This window comes from Sorex araneus, chromosome 2 (assembly GCF_027595985.1).
Source record: "Sorex araneus isolate mSorAra2 chromosome 2, mSorAra2.pri, whole genome shotgun sequence".
Taxonomy (NCBI): domain Eukaryota; kingdom Metazoa; phylum Chordata; class Mammalia; order Eulipotyphla; family Soricidae; genus Sorex; species Sorex araneus.
In genome coordinates this window covers 51,504,644-51,521,826 of record NC_073303.1, presented here as the reverse complement: position 1 = coordinate 51,521,826, position 17,183 = coordinate 51,504,644, and the positions used below count along the sequence as shown (strand labels likewise).

The following is a 17,183-nucleotide window of genomic DNA, read 5'->3' as shown; positions in this document are numbered from 1 at the left end:
TCGCCCACGTGCCACGCTCCGGGCAGCAGTCCCAGCACCACGTGGCCTTCTGCCTCGGACCCGCGTCTCCACAGCTGTGGGGCTGCACCTGCCCGGCTGGGAGACGGCGAGGCTGTGTGCCATGTGCGCCCTCACCCCTACCTGGGCACACAGCCGGAGCGTCCAGGGGACACCAAAGCCTCAGTCCCCTCACGAGAGGTGGTCCCAGGCCACTCGGGCACGTGCAGGCTCCGCTCACACCATGGAGCTGAGGAGAAGGTGGTCGCGCGGGCATGGCGGGCGGTAACTTCAGGAGCCGTTTCTGCTACCAGTCTCCCGGACCGTGGCACCCACAGGCTGTGCTTGCACACGCACACACATACACACACACATGCATGCATGCGCTAACACGCATGCACATGAACACACGCGGGCACATGCATAAATACCCAGGCACACATGTGTGAACTGCACACATATGCACAATGCATGAACACACATGTGCACACACACACTTGCACACTCACTGTGTGCATGAACATGCACACGCTTGCACAGGCATAAACACATGCACCCACATACATAAACACGCTTGCAGTTACATGGGCACACATGTCAGGCTATGGCATATAGACATAAAGACGGGTCGCCTTTATTCCCGAGACCGTGCACTGTGCAAGTGGCCCGAGGCGCCCGAGGTCGGGGGCTGGTGCCCGTGCCCGGCCCTGACCGGCTCTGAGCTGCGCGTCCTCCAGATCTGCCTCCTCCGCTCAGTCTCCCAGGTCCGCCTGCCTGGTCTCGTCCTCATCGACAGCAGGATTTCCTGGGGAGGGGGGGGGCCTGTCTGTGCACGCCGGCTGGCCAGCAGCTGGAAGGGCCACCTCGAGGACGCAGACGGGCCCTCAGCGGCCCCAGGTACAGAGCGGGAGCGGGGCACGAAGTGTCCCCAGCCAGGGACAGCGGGCGCCTGCTCAGGCCACCGTGGGCAGCTCCCGGCTCCCGGCCCTCCACCCCTCGCCCCTCCTCAGCCCCTGCCCCGGCCATACCCATGTCCAGGTCATTGGGCCGGAACTCGTCCTGGACGTCATCGTCCCGAGTCTCCTCGTCCTCGCTGAGCTTGAACTCTGTCTCCATCTCGTCGGAAAAGTCAGTCATGGCCTCGGCAGCCTCCGCTCCCCCTGAGAGGCGCAAGGCGAGGGTGGGGCTTTCTCCCAGCAGGGACGCCCACCCCCCTCCCCCATGGTCCTGGAGCCTCCAGTGCCCGCACCGGAGCTGACGGGAGCACTGGTGACCAGAGGGACAGGGAAACCCCCCGTACAGCCATGCCAGGCAGAGCAGCCTGATACAGCCGAGCCTGAAGCTGCCCCTTGTCCCTGGTGTGTGCACAGGAGGTCAAGGGTCGGCTCCTGTGGCCAGTCTGGGTCGCCTCCGTTTGTCCCACACCCTGCGACCAGGGCGGGACCTTCTCCTCTCTCCGTGGCACTTCTCAGGAAGCAGCTGTGAGGGGCATGGCTCCGCCACCCCACCTGCAGGGGAGCACGCGGCCCCCTGCCCTGCCCGAGACCAGGCCACCCCCTGCCACCAGGGACCCCAGGACACTGCCTTGGGTGACCATGGACTCAGCGGGGCTGTCACTGGGGGGCCACACTCTGTCCCCTGCTTCCTCCCAAGGAGGCTCCACCTAAGGCTCTGCCTCGCGACAGCCGTCAGGGCCCCAGGGGGTCCAGTGTCCACTCCCCCCAGCAGGCCTGTCCCAGCCCTACCCTCGGGGGCCGCCTCCTCCTGGCCGCTCTTCTCCACAGACGGCTTCTCCTCGGGCAGCGTTGGCGTCCACAGGGCCAGCTCCGTGATCTTGGTCGCCTTCCACTTTGGGGCCAGCGTCACCAGCGCCTCCTCCTCCTCCTCCTCTTCGCCTCTGTCCTATTCCCCATGTGAGCCTCAGTTTACCAGCCTGCGTGCAGAGCCGCCTGCAAACCAAGGGTCTGCAGCTCTGGCAGCCAAGCCAGTGGTCAGACAGGTGACAGACCTCCCAGCTCTGAGGCACACACCCCTGGCCCCAACACACACACTTACACTCAAACATACACACAGACACACACACTGACACTCATACACACTCACACACTCATACACTCAAGCATATACACAGACACACACTCACACACTCACACTAATACACACACTCACACACACACTCACATACACTCACACACACTCAAACACACACAGTCACACTGACACTCAAACATACACACAGACACACACACTCACACACACTCACTGACAGACACACACACACACTGGCACACTAACACACACTCACACACACTTATACACTCAAACATACACACAGACACACACACTCACACACTCAAACATATACACAGACACACACTGACACTCATACACACTTACACACTCATACACTCAAACAGACACACAGACACACACACTCACACTAATACACACTCACACTCATACACTCACACACTCATACACACTCACAGTCACACTGACACTCAAACATACACACAAAAATCACACTCAAACACATACACAGACACATACACTAACACACTCTCACACAGTCACACACTCTCACACACTCAAACATACAGACACACACACTGACACTCATACACACACTCACACTCAAACATTCAAACACACACACTCACACCAATACACACACTTACACACACAGTCATACACACAGTCACACTGACACTCAAACATACACACAAACACACTCATACTCAAACATATATACACACACTCACACACTCTCACACAGTCACACACTCACACACACAGAGCTGCGTCCCGAGACCTTGCACGTCCCGGCCCCACACTCTCACACAGTCACACAGTCACACACTCACACACACAGAGCTGCGTCCCGAGACCTTGCACGTCCCGGCCCCAAGCGCCCGGCCTCTCAGGCTGCCTCGGGAGAGAGTGAGGGTTCGGGCCGGAGCGACCCGACAGACCGGGAGCCCGAGTTCGGGGTTCTAAGCTAGAGCGAAGCTGTGTGAGGTTGAGGGAGCCGGGTGGCCACCCGGCGGGCCCGTGTGGGGTCACCAAGGCCATCCCGGGCCTCCCAGCCTCCAGCAGGCTTGGGGGCCATGCCCGCCCGGCAGCGCTGGGCTCGGGGACACTGTGGGAGCCGCAGGCAGGCGGGCCCGGCCCCTCCCCCTCCCGCCGGCCACTCACCGTGTCGGCCAGGCGGTACTCGCCGTGCTGCTCACACCCGATGTCGAACACGTACTTCCCGGGTCCCACGGGCTGCGCGGGGCAAAGGGATGCTGAGGCCAGGAGGAGACCCAACTCCACGGCCCCTCAGGCCCGCCGACGCCCAGCCAGCAGGGGCTGCTGTGTCGCCCGGGGTGGGGGGGCCCAGAGGGACGGGTGGGAGCCGTGAGCTTCAGTCAGAACAGAATCGCATGTGAGTAGTCGGGGTTCCCGAACACGGAGCCGTCCCGGCCAGTGTCCGCGGGGGCGGGGGGGGGGGCTGGGTGGTTATTGCTGGGGACCACACCCTGCTGTGCTGAGCGCTGACCCCTGGCTCTGTGCTCAGGGATCACTCTACGGTGCTGGGACGCAGGGACGCCTGGCGTGTGCACGGCGAGCGCCCCGGCCCCCGGACCATGTCTGTGAACCACGAGGAAGCAGGAATCATTCTCCAGAACCAAACAGATTTCCCTGAGGCATGAATAATCTGTGCCCCAGTAACCTGCTTCCAGACAGATGTGGGTCAGCAGGAAGGGGCAGCCTGGCACGAGGGAGGTGGCGGGCCCTCACTTCACTCCAGGCACACCACACACACGGGCACTGACAGACACATGCTTGAACATGCACGCACATACACACACAAGCACCAACAGGCACGCACAAACACACATGCACACACAGAGACATCAATAGGCACATGCACACACATGTGTACACTCTTACACTCACATGCACACACGGACATGTGCATGCATGTGTGCATGTGTGCACATATATGCATACACACGTGCACATACACGTGCATATACACAGGCGCACACACTTGTGCATACACATGCACATACACATATTCACATGTGGACACATGTGCATATAGGCACACAATGCACACATATGCACACACACATGCACACAGTCCACACACTCACACACACACTGTGGTGTCCCTGTGACCTGACAGCTGCATGCTCTGTGCGTGTTCTCAGCCCCCCGTGAGTCACAGTGGCTGGGGGAAGCACCATCTCCAGAGAGGAGCGACCTCACTCACCCTCAGCCCTTCGCCTGTGTTCATGGTGCCTTCTAATGTCTAGGGACAGTTCTGCTCACGCTGAGCTGCCTTTCCCTCCGCTGTGTGACGGGCCCGGCCCCTCGCTGCCACGGGGACAGACTCACCCCTGGGCCCCTCTCTGACCCTCTCACTTGTGGTCAGTGTTTGGTTTTGTCTTGGTTTTTGTTTGGGGTCACTCCTGGCTCTGCCCTCGGGAACTGCCCCGGCGGGGGCTGGGCACCGTGTGGGCTGGGGGGGTGGAAGCTGGGCCGGCCCCGAGCATGGCCGGCGCCCCCCCCCCCGACTGCACCAGCGCTGCAGCCGCACTCGCCTCCCAGACTCCGTCCACGCCGTGACTCCGTCCACGCCGTGCCCCTTCCAGGCCTCGGACACACTGGGGTTCTCGTCCCCTGCCCGCTGCTCTCTGGCCTCTGCCGCGTTTCCCCTCCCGGTGGGGAGGTAAGCGGCTTCCTGCACCGAGGCCCCTGCCCTCCCGAGCCCCCGCTGGCCCAGCCTTGCAGCTTTTCCGTTCAGAAGCCTCAGAGCCAGTTCTGGAAGCTTAGCGGCAGTGGAGTGAACCGGGTTCTCTGGAGCTGAGAACCAGCTGAGACACGACCCCGGCAGGGAGGGACGCTCGAGAGGGCAACGGCTCCCAGCACGGGGAGGCCCGGGAACGGCCGGTCTGGGGGCAGCCGCAGCCAGCTCCAACTCCCTGGCAACGGGCAAGAGCACAAGGCCGACAACACAACACCTGCACCAACAACACGACACTCACAGTCAACAACACACTCACCAGAGCACAACGCTCACATTTAACAGCCACCAGTAACAGACTCACAGTCAGCAAGACACCCGCAATCAGCAACACACTCACAACAACACACTCAGTCAACAGCACAACACTCACAGTCAACAATCGTCACCAACACACTCCCAGTCACCAACACAGCCAGCGAGCCTCACAGCCAACAACATGACACTCACAGATGTGGCAGTGCCTGGAGTTGGTGCAGGGAAAACTCTGGGTGCCCAGAGGGTAGAAGACTGGGCACTGGAGCGGCAGGACTTGGGTTCGGCAGGCCCAGGTTCCCTGGCACCTCATCTGGGCCCCTGAGCCTTGCCAGGAGGGATCCCTGAGCACTGAGCCAGGAGTCAGCCCCGAGCACTGCCAGGGGTGGTCTGAAAACAAACCAACCCAAAGCAGCACAGTGAGCACGTGTGTAGGGCATGCCGGAGGGGACATGCCTGAGGCAGCGTGTACTCTGTGTGTACATCAGGTGTGCACAAGCACATAAGCGTTGTGTGTGCATGCACATGAGTGCAGGCACGTGTGTGTGTGTCATGTGTGCGCGTCCATGAGCATGCAGGAGCCCAGGGAGCAGGAACTCTCCCTGGACTGAGACGCTCCATCTACAGTGCTCTCCGGCTCCCCCTGCATGGACTGAGATGCTCCGTTGGCAGTGCTCTCTGGCTCCCCTCCCCGCGGTGTGTGCCCCGTCCACGCTGCACTCTTGGCGCCCACTTGCAGCTCCTTCCCGCCCTCCCCCGCGAGTGCTGCTGGGTGACGCGGATGCAGACTCGACTGCGGTGGGGGCGGCCGTGGGGCCTGGGCCAGAGCTGAGCCCCAGGGAGGACTGCACCCTCAGCCTCCCGGGGACCCTGCCTCAGAGCGTGCCGCCCACCCTGAGCTGGGGTCCCGGCCCCCACCCGGCCCCGGGGCCGGCACTCACGTTCTTGTTCAGGAACTTGCCCTGGTATCTGTGGTTGAGGTGGACGAGCTCGGCGGCCCCCTCCTGCTGCCCGCGCACCCATGTGCCCACGTACTTGCTGCCCGTCTCGGCGTAGTAGTAGGTGCCCTGCCCATGCCTGCCAGGGCAGAGGGAGCCGGGCTGCGCCCATGGCCGCCGCAGGGTCCCCACACCCTCCACGGCCCGCGGGGGGGAGGGGCACCCCCCAGGCAGGCCCTGAGCATGGCAGGGCGCCGGGCGGCAGGGGGCAGCGCGGGGACCCACCTCTGGTGCTCGAACCACTCGCCCGTGTAGGTGTCGTTGTTGACGTAGAAGTAGACGCCGTGCCCATGCCGCTGGTCGTTAGCCCACTCCCCTGGGAGAGCAGCGCGTCAGGGGCGGGAGCGTCTGGGGCCCTACCCGCTCTCTCTCCCACCCCCCTCATCCTTTGCTGGGGCTCTGGGTGGCACTCAGAGGCCGGCCGCCTCCTGGCGACTCTTAACCAGCCGGCAGGAACCTAAAGCTGCCTAAGGCAAGGGTGCCGGGGCTCCCCGGGGTCCCCCGACCCTGCTGCAGGCCCCCAGGGGCCCTCAGGGTGTCACGGGTCGAACCAGGACGGACCCTGCAGACCCGGCACAGCTCCCCGGACCCCCGTCTCTGCTCTCTGTCGGGCACGGCAGCCTGCAGGGCTCATCCGTGTGCTCAGGGTCACCAGCCGGGGGTCAGCAGGCGCCCCCCCCCCGTGTGTCTGACCCCCGCCCTCCGTCTGTCTGCCTCACCCCTCAGTCTGTCGCCAGGGCGCCAGTCAGAGGCCATTTAAGATGAAGCCCTTGCAGGATGATCACAGCCTGATTCCTGCTGCACCCGAACCCATGACTCGGAACCAGCCCGGGCGCCATCCGATGGACGGACCACGGAGACGGGCCCCTGCCCCACGGAACACGACACACGACACAGCTGCGAGGCCGATGACACCACACTGAGGGGTGGGGCCGGGGCGCTGGGAGGCGTCGCGTGAGGGAAGGCAGCCAGAGGAAGACACGCTGGCTCGCGTCGGGGGGCACGTGGGGCAGGGAGGGGAAGGCCCAGGCCACCCACCCAGTGTCCAGAGAGGACAAAAGGGAAAAGAGACCAAGGGGGCTGGAGTGATGGCACAGCGGGGAGGACGTCTGCCTTGCACGTGGCCGACCCGGGTTTGATTCCCAGCATCCCATACGGTCCTCTGAGCACCGCCAGGGGTAATTCCTGAGTGCCCAACCAGGAGTGACCCCTGAGCATCGCCGGGTGTGATCCTAAAAGCAAAACCCGAAAAAAGAAACCAAGGGGGGAGGTGAGGGGGGAGGAGTGGGCCCAGGGTGGGGTTTTGCAACACAGGGGATGCCGCAGCTGCCCACGGGCACAGGCACAGCCTCACGCTGGTGGCCACTGAGCCAGGTGCCCGGCGGGCCGGCCCAGGGCCTGGCCCGCGGGAGGCTGGCTCTGGTGATGCGGCCGCGTGGGAACATGGGCCTGAATGCCCGGCCTGGAGAGCCAAGCTTCCCCGAGCAAGTAAGGCCCTCCGCAGGGGCAGGGCCAATGGGCGGGCGGGGCCGCAGGTGCCCGCCACGGGGAAGGGCCCCGGAGCCGACACCAGACCCACCTCTGGGTGCCCGGCACAGCAGCACAGCCTGCCTGCACCCCCAAGCCCAGGGCGGGGACGAGAGTCCAGCAGGGAGGGAAGGGGGAGTCAGCTCCACGACCCCCCCCCGCACAGAGCACCGCCAGCCCTCCCCCACAGCCCCCCGACCCCCCAACCTCAGCCCCCCAGAGCCCCAATGCCCCCAGCCTCTGGGCCTCGGGGCCCACCACCCCAACCTCACAATCTGCCGCCGGGTGTGGGGTGACACAAAGGGCTGGAGGCAGCCGTGTGGCCTGAACAAGCATCCCGCATGGACCCGGCATCACCGGCCATGGCCCTCGCTGGTCCCCGACACTGGTGGGGTGACCCCAGCAGCCTCCCGTGTTGATGAGTGAAGCGTGTTCCTGGGAGAGGACCAGGCTCCCGAGAGCTGCTGGAAAAGGTCAGCTCTGCCCCCCAGAACCTCCCCACTCACCCTCCAAGTTCACCCCACCCAAGCACCCCGCCCCCCTCCCGTGACCCGAGTCCCGCCCCCCTGTGGGGACCAGCCACGCTGGGCGGTCAGGGAGAATCTAGCCTGACTCACTGAGCCAAAATGAACTCGGCAGCATCTGGTCTCAGAGCACCCAGAGGGCGGCTGGTGGGAGGACACGGGAGCACGCCGGGAACCGAGACCAGCGGCCCTTCCCCGGCCATCTCCTGGAGTATGTCTGCTCAGCACACACGTGTGCACCGCCCCACATGCCAGTGACATGCAAGTGACAGCCTGGAGACCAGGCACGAGGACGAGGACCTAAAACTCACTCCCCTGGGCCAGCCAGCAACGCCCGAGGGTTCGCAGGAAGCTGCACCCCTGGTCTGGCTCATCAGCACCATAATGGCCATCCTGGGCCACAGTGCTGGGGCCCCGGCCACGGGCTGCCCCAGCCAGGCTGAGTGCAGGCACGTTTCGTGTGGGGAAATAAACATGAGGCAGTGGGGTGGGGGGGGGAGTCCTCACTGTTCCTGCCGGCCACTCGCCTTCCAGAGGTTTCTGCAGGCCGGGTCCTGCCTGCCGCCCCCGAGGGTGGGAAGCCGGGAGCTCAGGGTGCCGCCCCTCCCCCACCGGCCACCTCGCTGGGCCCTGGGCTTCCCCACCCCTCGGACCCACCAACTCTGTGCCCGCCCCCAGGGGCATCTCACCTTCGTACCGAGACCCGTCTGGGTAGATGAACGTGCCCTGGCCGTGCTTCTTATTCCTGAAATATTCCCCGATGTAGCGGGCCCCGTTCTTGAACTTATAGACACCCTGGAACAGAGCCGGCAGCAGCCCCACGTCACCCGCTTCTGGGGGCTCCCTCGGGGGAAGGGGGAGGGGCGTCTTGCAAACCTGGCGAGGCTCTGACCTGGCCGTGTCTTTTGCCGAACTCATAGCTCCCCTCGTAGGTGTCGCCGTTGGGCAGCCTCGCCTTCCCGTGCCCGTGCCGCTCCCCATTCTCGTTCCGAGCCCCCTCGTACTCCTGTGAGACATGCCTCGTCAGCACACGCCTCACGCCCCCGAGTCCTCGAGACCCTGCAGGAGCTCCCGGCCGTGTGGAGGGCACAGGCCACCCCGCAGTGCTCAGAGCGCCCAGAGCTGCAGCCGGAGGCTCTCGGGCCGGGGCCAGGCGGACCTTACACAGACACTCGCACCTCAGGGGCCCTTTTGCAGGTCTCGTAACAACGCCAGCTCTGACACAATCAAGAGCTTCTGAAACACACACATGCGTGCAGCTCTGCCCCTTCTTGGCAGGTTGGCTCGGAAATCCTTGCCTAGAGTATATCGTGAAGGGGGCGGGGAATGCCATGGCATGGGGGGACGGAGAGCAGCATGCCGGGTCGCCAGAGGAAAGGAAGAGACGGAGAATGGCCTCGCCCACATTGGAACAGAGACCAGCAAGGGAGCAACAACGTCCCAAGCAACACAAGCCGAGGCTGCTCTACAGAACTGGGCTGCCCGGGGTGGGACCGGGGTGCCGCAGAGACCGTGGTGGAGGGGAGGGAGGTGTGGTGTTGGAACACCGTATGCATGAAACCTGCCAAACACAGGACTGTAAACCACGATGCCTGAAGTTTAAAAACTGTAGGTGACTTTAACCTGCTTCAGGGGTTGGCGATATCAAAGGATGTGAAAGCCCCTCCCCCGCAAGACCCCAGGACCTCACAGTACACCTCAAACCGAGCTGCCGGGGTGGCTGAAAAAAACACAATTGTAATTTGAAGCTGAAAAAAAATGTAGATATGGACTGTAAAAAGTGTGTAGCTTGGAGCTGGAGCCAGAGCACGGCGGGCAGGGCGCTTGCCTTGCTCCACCAGACCTGGGTTCGATCCCTGGCACTGCACGTGGTCCCCCGAGCCCGCCAGGGGTGATCCCTGAGCGCCGCGGGCTGCAGCCCCCCAACCAAATCTACCGGTAATAATAACGGGAGAACTGATCAGTCGGGGCGGCCCGGCTCTCTGGGAACTGTTTCCACCCGGGTCCTCCACGCCCGGGGATCCGGGCGTCCCGCACGCCTCTCCCCGCAGCCCTGCACCCCTCACCCCGAGGTCATTCTCGCCCTCCTCCTCCAGCTCCTCCGACCCCAAGTCCGACATGGCCTCGCCGCGCCCCGCGCCCACCAGCGCCCGCCTGGACCGCTGCTCCCCGCCGCCCGGCGCGCCGCGTCCGCCGTCGCCATGGAGACGCCGGCAGCCCCGCCTCCTTCCGGGAGCATCCGCCAATCAGCAGGGAGAACTCGGGGAGGGGGAGTGTCCCTGGGTGAAAGGGCGGGTCGGAATGCTTAGGCAGGGAAGTCATTGGCCTGACCGTAGCGGCCGCGGCAGGCGCCCACCAATCGCCGGCAATAACGCCTCAGGGGCGTGGCCTTCTCGGGAGGAGGCGGGGCGGAGGGAGCGCGGGCCGCCCCGGGTGCAGTCATAGCAACCAGACTGGCGTCCCAGCCAAATTCCCGCGGCGAGCGCGAGGGCCCGGAGGCCACCTGCCGGCCGCGCTGCTCGCCACCCGGCTGAGCCCTGGGACCCAGCCCCTGGTTTCCGGGCCGTGCTGCCAAGATTCCCCCTCGTGGGGCTCCTAAAAGGAAGGGTTCAGCGCTCAGGCCCTGGGACCACACCCCAGCCGCACCCCGCACGCACCCCTATCCCTCACCTCTCTGCGCCTTCAGTCCGCAGAGATGAGTCGGCCCCCATCTGTTCTCCTGTTTGCAGAGGTCTCCTGGCCTAGCAGATGTTCGCTCCTGAGCACGCCCCTCCTGCACCCTGCACGTGAGCCCAGCCCCACGCTACCCCATGTGGACCTCGGCTCCCTCGCCCACCCGCCCAGCTGCACACGGCCGGCTCACACGCCCTCTTGCCACGGGCCCTCCTCCTGGCTGCCCTGAGGGACACCCGTGTCGGCGCCCCAGGAAGACGTTCTAAACTCTGACAATAGCATCTAAAGCAGCCACTCTGCTCTCACCCCGCCCCGTGCCTGGAGCTCCGGCCTTCCCCACTCTGACCCGGAGTGCACCCCAGTCTCGCGAGAAAACTCTCTCAGCCTATCTCTGCTCACTGTCCTTCTCACCCTCCCAAGATGCACTGCAGGCTCCGACCAAAATCCAACTGTAGGTCCTTCCCCAAGGCACTGAGAGATGACTGAGCCTGGCCAGACCCACTCTCCAGCGCTGCCTTGGACACAAGGCTACTCTCCAGAGACTGGCTGACGTCCAGAAAAAGTTGCAGAGTCCTGATAAAGGCAGCTGGGAGGGAGGAGGAGGGACTGCATCTGTCTGATCTGTCATCCAGCCCATCGCCATCCACCTAAGGGCTGGCCTGCTGCAGTGTAGGCGTAAGCAGGGGCTTTGTCAGCCGGCGCACCCACACTTGTGTTTCCCATGTAAGCAGCGTGCGTGTCAGCACGGACCAGCCACGCTGTTTCGGGCCCGCTCTCCCAGTGTCCCACGCGTGCTCCCTGCCCTTTGCAGATAGGTGAGTTTGATTCCCACTGAACCGGAGCCACTTTATCAGAAGTGAATGTTTCTCCCATACCATAGTCCCCGGGGGTGCTTCCTGGTTTCAGGGGCCACTGGCTTAAGACCCCTGTCTTAAGTCTTCCCACTGCACCTGAGAAAGGGTTTTGCACCTAGTAGGAGCTCAGGCGGGCCAGGGGGTATGGAAACACAGATGGGCCTCTCCTCCCTCAGTTAATGTTGCGTACAGCACAGCCATGCTGTGTGGGGAACGTAGGGAGCTCTCCACCCCCGCCGAGTCAGAAGCAGCAAAGAGTTTGCTCAGAACTATTAGCAGGGGGCTCGTCTGCCTTGACCTGTTTCTGGCAGAGACCCCAGGGCAGGCAGAGGAAGCAGTGGTCGACCGCGGGAGGCTGTGAAGAGGTGCCCGGGGGCCCCTTGCTACAGCAGGCCGCAGACACCGGACAGCGGCCAGGGCCTAACCAGGAACAGGGCCCCAGTTACTCTGGACGACTCGACTCGGCCTGTGACGGTTGGCCCTGCGGGGCCAGTTGTCGAGGGCTCTTGTTTGTTCCTGGAGTGGCCGGTACAGATAGCTGACGGCCACCCGCGGCTGCCTCCTGGACGGGTCCTGCAGATAGTGGCTGGCCTCCTGGACTGCCTCCTGGAAGTTCTGAGTCAGAGTCCTGGTCTGTGTGGGGGTGCGGGTGGGAGCGTTTTAGGCCACCAACAGTGTTCAGGACTTTCTCCCAGCTCTGTACTCAGGCCTCTCTCCTGGGGGAGCTCAGGGGACTCCGTGGCTCCAGGGATCAAACGGGCCAGCCACGTGCAAGGCCAGCACCTCAACCCTGAACTATGTCTTTGGCCCCCGGGTTTATGTTTTTACATACGGTTTGGTCATTACCTGCTTGTATATCCAAATAATGTGCTTTTGTGAGCTATGTAACTACCTTATCTTAAATCTAGCTGTTGTCACAGAGGTTACTCCTGGCTCTGCACTCAGAAATTACTCCTGGTAAACACCATATGGAATGTTGGGAGTGGAACCCAGGTTCAGCCACATGCAAGGCAAACGCCCTACCCGCTGTGATTCCTCCGTTCCTCTCGGAGAGTCCAGCAAGCTACCAAGAGTAACCCGCCCACACAGCAGAGCCTGGCAAGCTACCCATGGCTATTCGATATGCCAAAAACAGTAACAAGTCTCACTATGGAGACGTTACTGGTGCCCGTTCAAGAAAATCGATGAGCAACTGGACGACAGTGCTACAGTGCTACTGTCACATGCTCCTTAGTTGCGATTGAGGCTTAACACCCTCAACTATAATTGTAATAGGATTGTTTCATATCTTCAAATCTAATTGAAGGGGAAACGGGCTCAAAGCCATTATTGTTAAGTGGGAACATTATTCACCTTCTCCAGCCAGAAGATCCAAGTTCTAGTTCTGGGTTTCCCCAATTTACTGTCCTTAGGATCACAGACAATTCTCTTTCCCTGGAGTCTCAGTTCCCTAGTCTGTCATCTGGGGGGAGTAAACCCTTCTGACCTCAGCTGCCAGAGGAAGCAAAGACCATTTACTTCTGCGTGGCCGTTTGCTAGGGCAGCTGCACGGTGTCAGTCATGAGCATGTTCCGGATAACTCGTGTGGCTAATACAAAGTGCCCCTCGTATATGCCCACATTGTGTTGCTTATTGCTGTGTGTGTGGAGATGACTGAGCAGACCCGGGCAGCAGCACTGATGCCCTGGGGCCCTTTCAGAACACGCGTCCCAGAGACAGCGAGATGCTGGGGTTACCATCTTGACCTCGTCACAGACCCAGACAAATCAACTACTGAGCTGATGACTTAGAGGCGCAGAGGCATAAAAGAAGCTACAACTGTGCTGTTTGTAGGGGCTGAGAAAGAGAAAAGGAACCAAGCTGCTCTTCACATTTAGGTGCTTCCTCACGGAGGCATCTCCCGTAATCCTGCACAGGGAAGGTCTCCCAGCACCCACCAGGGCAGTCTCCCAGCACCCACCAGGAGAGTTTCCCAGCAACAACCAGGGCAGTTTCCCAGCATCCATCAGGGCAGTTTCCCAGCATCCACCAGGAGAGCTTCCCAGCATCCACCAAGAGAGCTTCCCAGCATCCATCAGGGCAGTTTCCCAGCATCCACCAGGAGAGTTTCCCAGCATCCACCAGGAGTTTCCCAGCATCCACCAGGAGTTTCCCAGCATCCACCAGGGCAGTTTCCCAGCATACACCAGGAGAGCTTCCCAGCATCTATCAGGGCAGTTTCCCAGCATCCACCAGGAGAGCTTCCCAGCACCCACCAGGAGAGTTTCCCAGCATCCATCAGGGCAGTTTCCCAGCATCCACCAGGAGAGCTTCCCAGCACCCACCAGGAGAGTTTCCCAGCATCCATCAGGGCAGTTTCCCAGCATCCACCAGGGCAGTTTCCCAGCACCCACTGGGAGAGCCTCCTGGCATGCTCCAGGGCACTTCCCAGCATCCTCCGGGACAGTTTCCCAGCATCCTCCGGGACAGTTTCCCAGCACGCACTGGAGGAACACTTCCCGCCTGCTCCAGGGCAGCCCCCAAGGGACCCCGCCTCTCCTGCCCAGGGCGCAGCCCGGCGGGCAAAGGGGCTGGGGGGCTGGGCGGGCTCGGCCGCGGAGAGGACAGACTGAGCCAGGTGCGAGCCCTTCCCAGAGATGGTCCCGCAGAGCCGCGGGGCCCGAGAGCGCAGTGGTCAGCGCTCGGCCCGGCCCCGCGTGGCCCAGCCGCCCCGGCCCAGTGAACGTGCGAGCCGGGCGCTTTGCCGGCCGCCGCCCCCCGCAGGCGCAGTCGGAGCCGTGTCCACGCCCCTGGGGGGAGGGGTCAGCGGACCGTGTCCACCCTGGGAGCGGGGCTGGTAGGCCATGTCCATATACCCCTGGGGGAGGTCAGCGGGCCGTGTCCACCCCGGGGCGGGGCGGTGGGTGTGTCCATGCACCCAGGGCGGGGCCGGCGGGCTGTGTCCACGCGCCCCCGGGGAGGGGTCCACCCGGGGGCGGGCGGGCCGCAGGTGGTGGGGCCGCGTGACTGCAGCGTTGCGGAGTGGAGGCTGCGGGGCGGCTTGTCGTCATTTCCCGTCCGGTCTCTGGTCCTCCATGGTCCTGCGCCCACCACGCTCCCTGGCCGGGGATCTCGGTACCCCACGAGGGGAGAAGGCCCCCCGTGGGAGGCCGAGGCTGACCTCCACGGAGTCCCTCGGGTCAGGCACCCTCGCTGGACTTCTGGTCTTCCAGTGGCCGCTCCGGCCTGTGGTGAGAAAGGACCTGGGTCTAAGGCTGGGGGAGAGGCTGCCCACCTGCAGGGGTCACGCGGGTCAGGGCGGCGCCAGGGAGAAGTTTCGGGTCCCGGTACTGGGTTAGAGACGCGTGAGGTGTGCGGGCAGGGGTTGGCGCGGGCCCGTGGTGGGCAGCGTGGCCCCTCAGCGCAGGGAGCCCCCGGGTGCCCCGGCGGCGTCCCCACCCAGGGCCCTGGAACTCAGCGATCCAGGACATTTTTTTTTCTAATTGGGTCACACCCGGCGATGCACAGGGGTTACTCCTGGCTCTGCACTCAGGAATTACTCCTGGCGGTGCTCAGGGGACCCTATGGGATGCTGGGAATCGAACCCGGGTCTGCCGCGTGCAAGGCAAATGCCCTACCCGCTGTGCTATCACCCCAGCCCCATGATCCAGGATTTAGGGTGTGCAGAGGCCGGCCCCAGCGGCCCGCGGGGGAGTGGACAGAGTGGCCTCTTCCAGCCCTGGGGGGGGCAGCGACCCTGGTCCACCATGGTTTGTTTCTCGCTGGCCCTGACCAGTGGGTGATTCTGCTGCGGTTCCTGTGTCTGGAATGAGCCCCAGGCCCTTGGCACCCGCCATGCGGCTCTCTGGCCCGAGTCTGGCCACAGTGGAGGCAGCAGGTGCGGGAGCAGTCAGCGCCTTGAGCGGGGAGGGGGACAGTGGCCGGGCGCCTCCAGGAAGCCCCCTTCCTCCCTCCTCCCCAGATGGTGACTGAGGCAAGACTTACTTGTGTGGGGGCTGGAGGGGGAGGCGGCGGGAGGGAACCCCCACACAGGGGGCCACCCGTCGGCCCGTGAGCACGGCCAGGAGGAAGCCTGAGCATCGCTGGGTGTGGCCCATGGAACTAAATAAGATCTTCGGGTTTTGTTGGGATGCTCAGTTGGCAGTGCTCAGGGACCGTGCGGTCTGGTCTCCCACCAGCCCTGGTGAGACCTGCAAGGGCCTCTCCTGAGGGGCCACAGGTCCCTGCCTGGGCTTGAGAGATGCGGGGAAGTGTCCTGGTCAGTGTGAAGGGAGGGACGCGTGTGTCCAAAGCCCTCCGCGTGCCTTCCATTTCCCGTGTTCCCCGTGGGCGCTCAGTGCTGAGGCGGGAAGCTGGAAGCCTCCAGAGGGCACCTCAGAGGGCACCGTCCCATGCTCTCGGGGTGGGGGGGCCCTTCCATCTCTCTCAGACTCTGTCCAGCTGAAAAAGCCTGGGTGGAAAGGCGCCTGCCTGCATGCAGCCCCCCTGGATTCCACCCCGGCCCACCAGGGCACCTGAGCACTGCCGGGCCACACAGCAGGGCCAGCAGGAGGGACTCGGAGGTGAGGCCGAGCTGATGGCACGGAGAGCACCCAGACCACAGCCGCCAAAGGAGGGGGCAGGCCATGACGCCCGTGGGGGCATCCTTGCCGGGGCCCGAAGCCTCTGGGAATGACGGAGCAGAGCAACTGCCTCTCCAAAGCCGTCCTTGTCCACATGGCTCCTGCTGCAGTGTGTGGCCTTCAAGCTACATCCAGGTGAGAGCCACTGGTGGTACACACTGGTGCTGTTGCATCACCCTGGAGCCGGAGCGTCTGCGGGCTGCGGCCTGGAGCGCCAGGAGCAGCAGGAGCTGAGTGACTCCAGAAGGCCGAGATCGGGGGGCCCTGAGGCAAAGGGGTCCCCACTGTGACGCAGAAGGCAGGGCCGACTCCCCAGGAGCCCGCAGCCGGAGCCTGGGACCCGGGCGTGTCACAGCGCGTCTGTCTTCTTGCCCCGATCCTGCGCCCGCCACAGCCCCCGCAGACCCGAGGCGCTGCCCTCCCCTCCCCGCGGCCTCCCCCCAGCCCGCCGGGGTCGCCGGGCCACACGGCTGAGCGCGGCGGGCTGAGAGCTCTGGGCATCTCTGCTTCCAAGCCCCCTCAGCTTGGGCCAAGCACACAAGCCAGAGGGGCAGTCGGTCACTCTGGCGGGTGGCTCCGGAAGTCCCCTGAGGAGCTGACAGTGCCAGCCTGGGGACGGCCTGTTCGGCCGCTTCCCTGAAGTCTGGCTTCCTGCGAACGCCCCAAGCGAGACCAGGAACTGCCCGGCGGGCGAGTGCCCCGTCTCCTTCTGTCCCTGGAGGCCAGCTGCCCCCCCACCCCCGCCAGCCCTGGGGTCCCCTTGCAGCCTGGGGGGGAGAAGCCGCCTCGGCACCCCTCTCCCTCCCGGGGTCCCCCACTAGCAGACACACGCCGCAGACAAGAAGGCGCCCGCAGAGCCTGGCTGGGCCCTCGGAGGCAGCTGGGCACTCGGCCCCGCGGCCACTCAGAAACACTGAGAGCCCGGAAGCCCGCTGACT

The 17,183-nt window shown here is 63.8% G+C and overlaps 1 protein-coding gene across 1 annotated transcript; it reads right to left on the bottom strand.

Moving 5' to 3' along the window:
* Positions 1-609: 609 nt before the first annotated feature.
* RSPH1 (radial spoke head component 1) lies at positions 610-10,262 on the bottom strand. Its single transcript, XM_004602503.2, has 9 exons — positions 10,163-10,262; positions 8,989-9,102; positions 8,786-8,891; positions 6,271-6,361; positions 5,989-6,124; positions 3,193-3,264; positions 1,743-1,899; positions 1,026-1,157; positions 610-802 (listed from the first exon to the last, which is right to left on the bottom strand). Exons 1-9 carry the CDS (start codon positions 10,214-10,216, stop codon positions 750-752), a joined length of 915 nt encoding a protein of 304 aa, XP_004602560.1. The 5' UTR covers positions 10,217-10,262; the 3' UTR covers positions 610-749.
* Between the last annotated feature and the right edge of the window lie 6,921 nt (positions 10,263-17,183).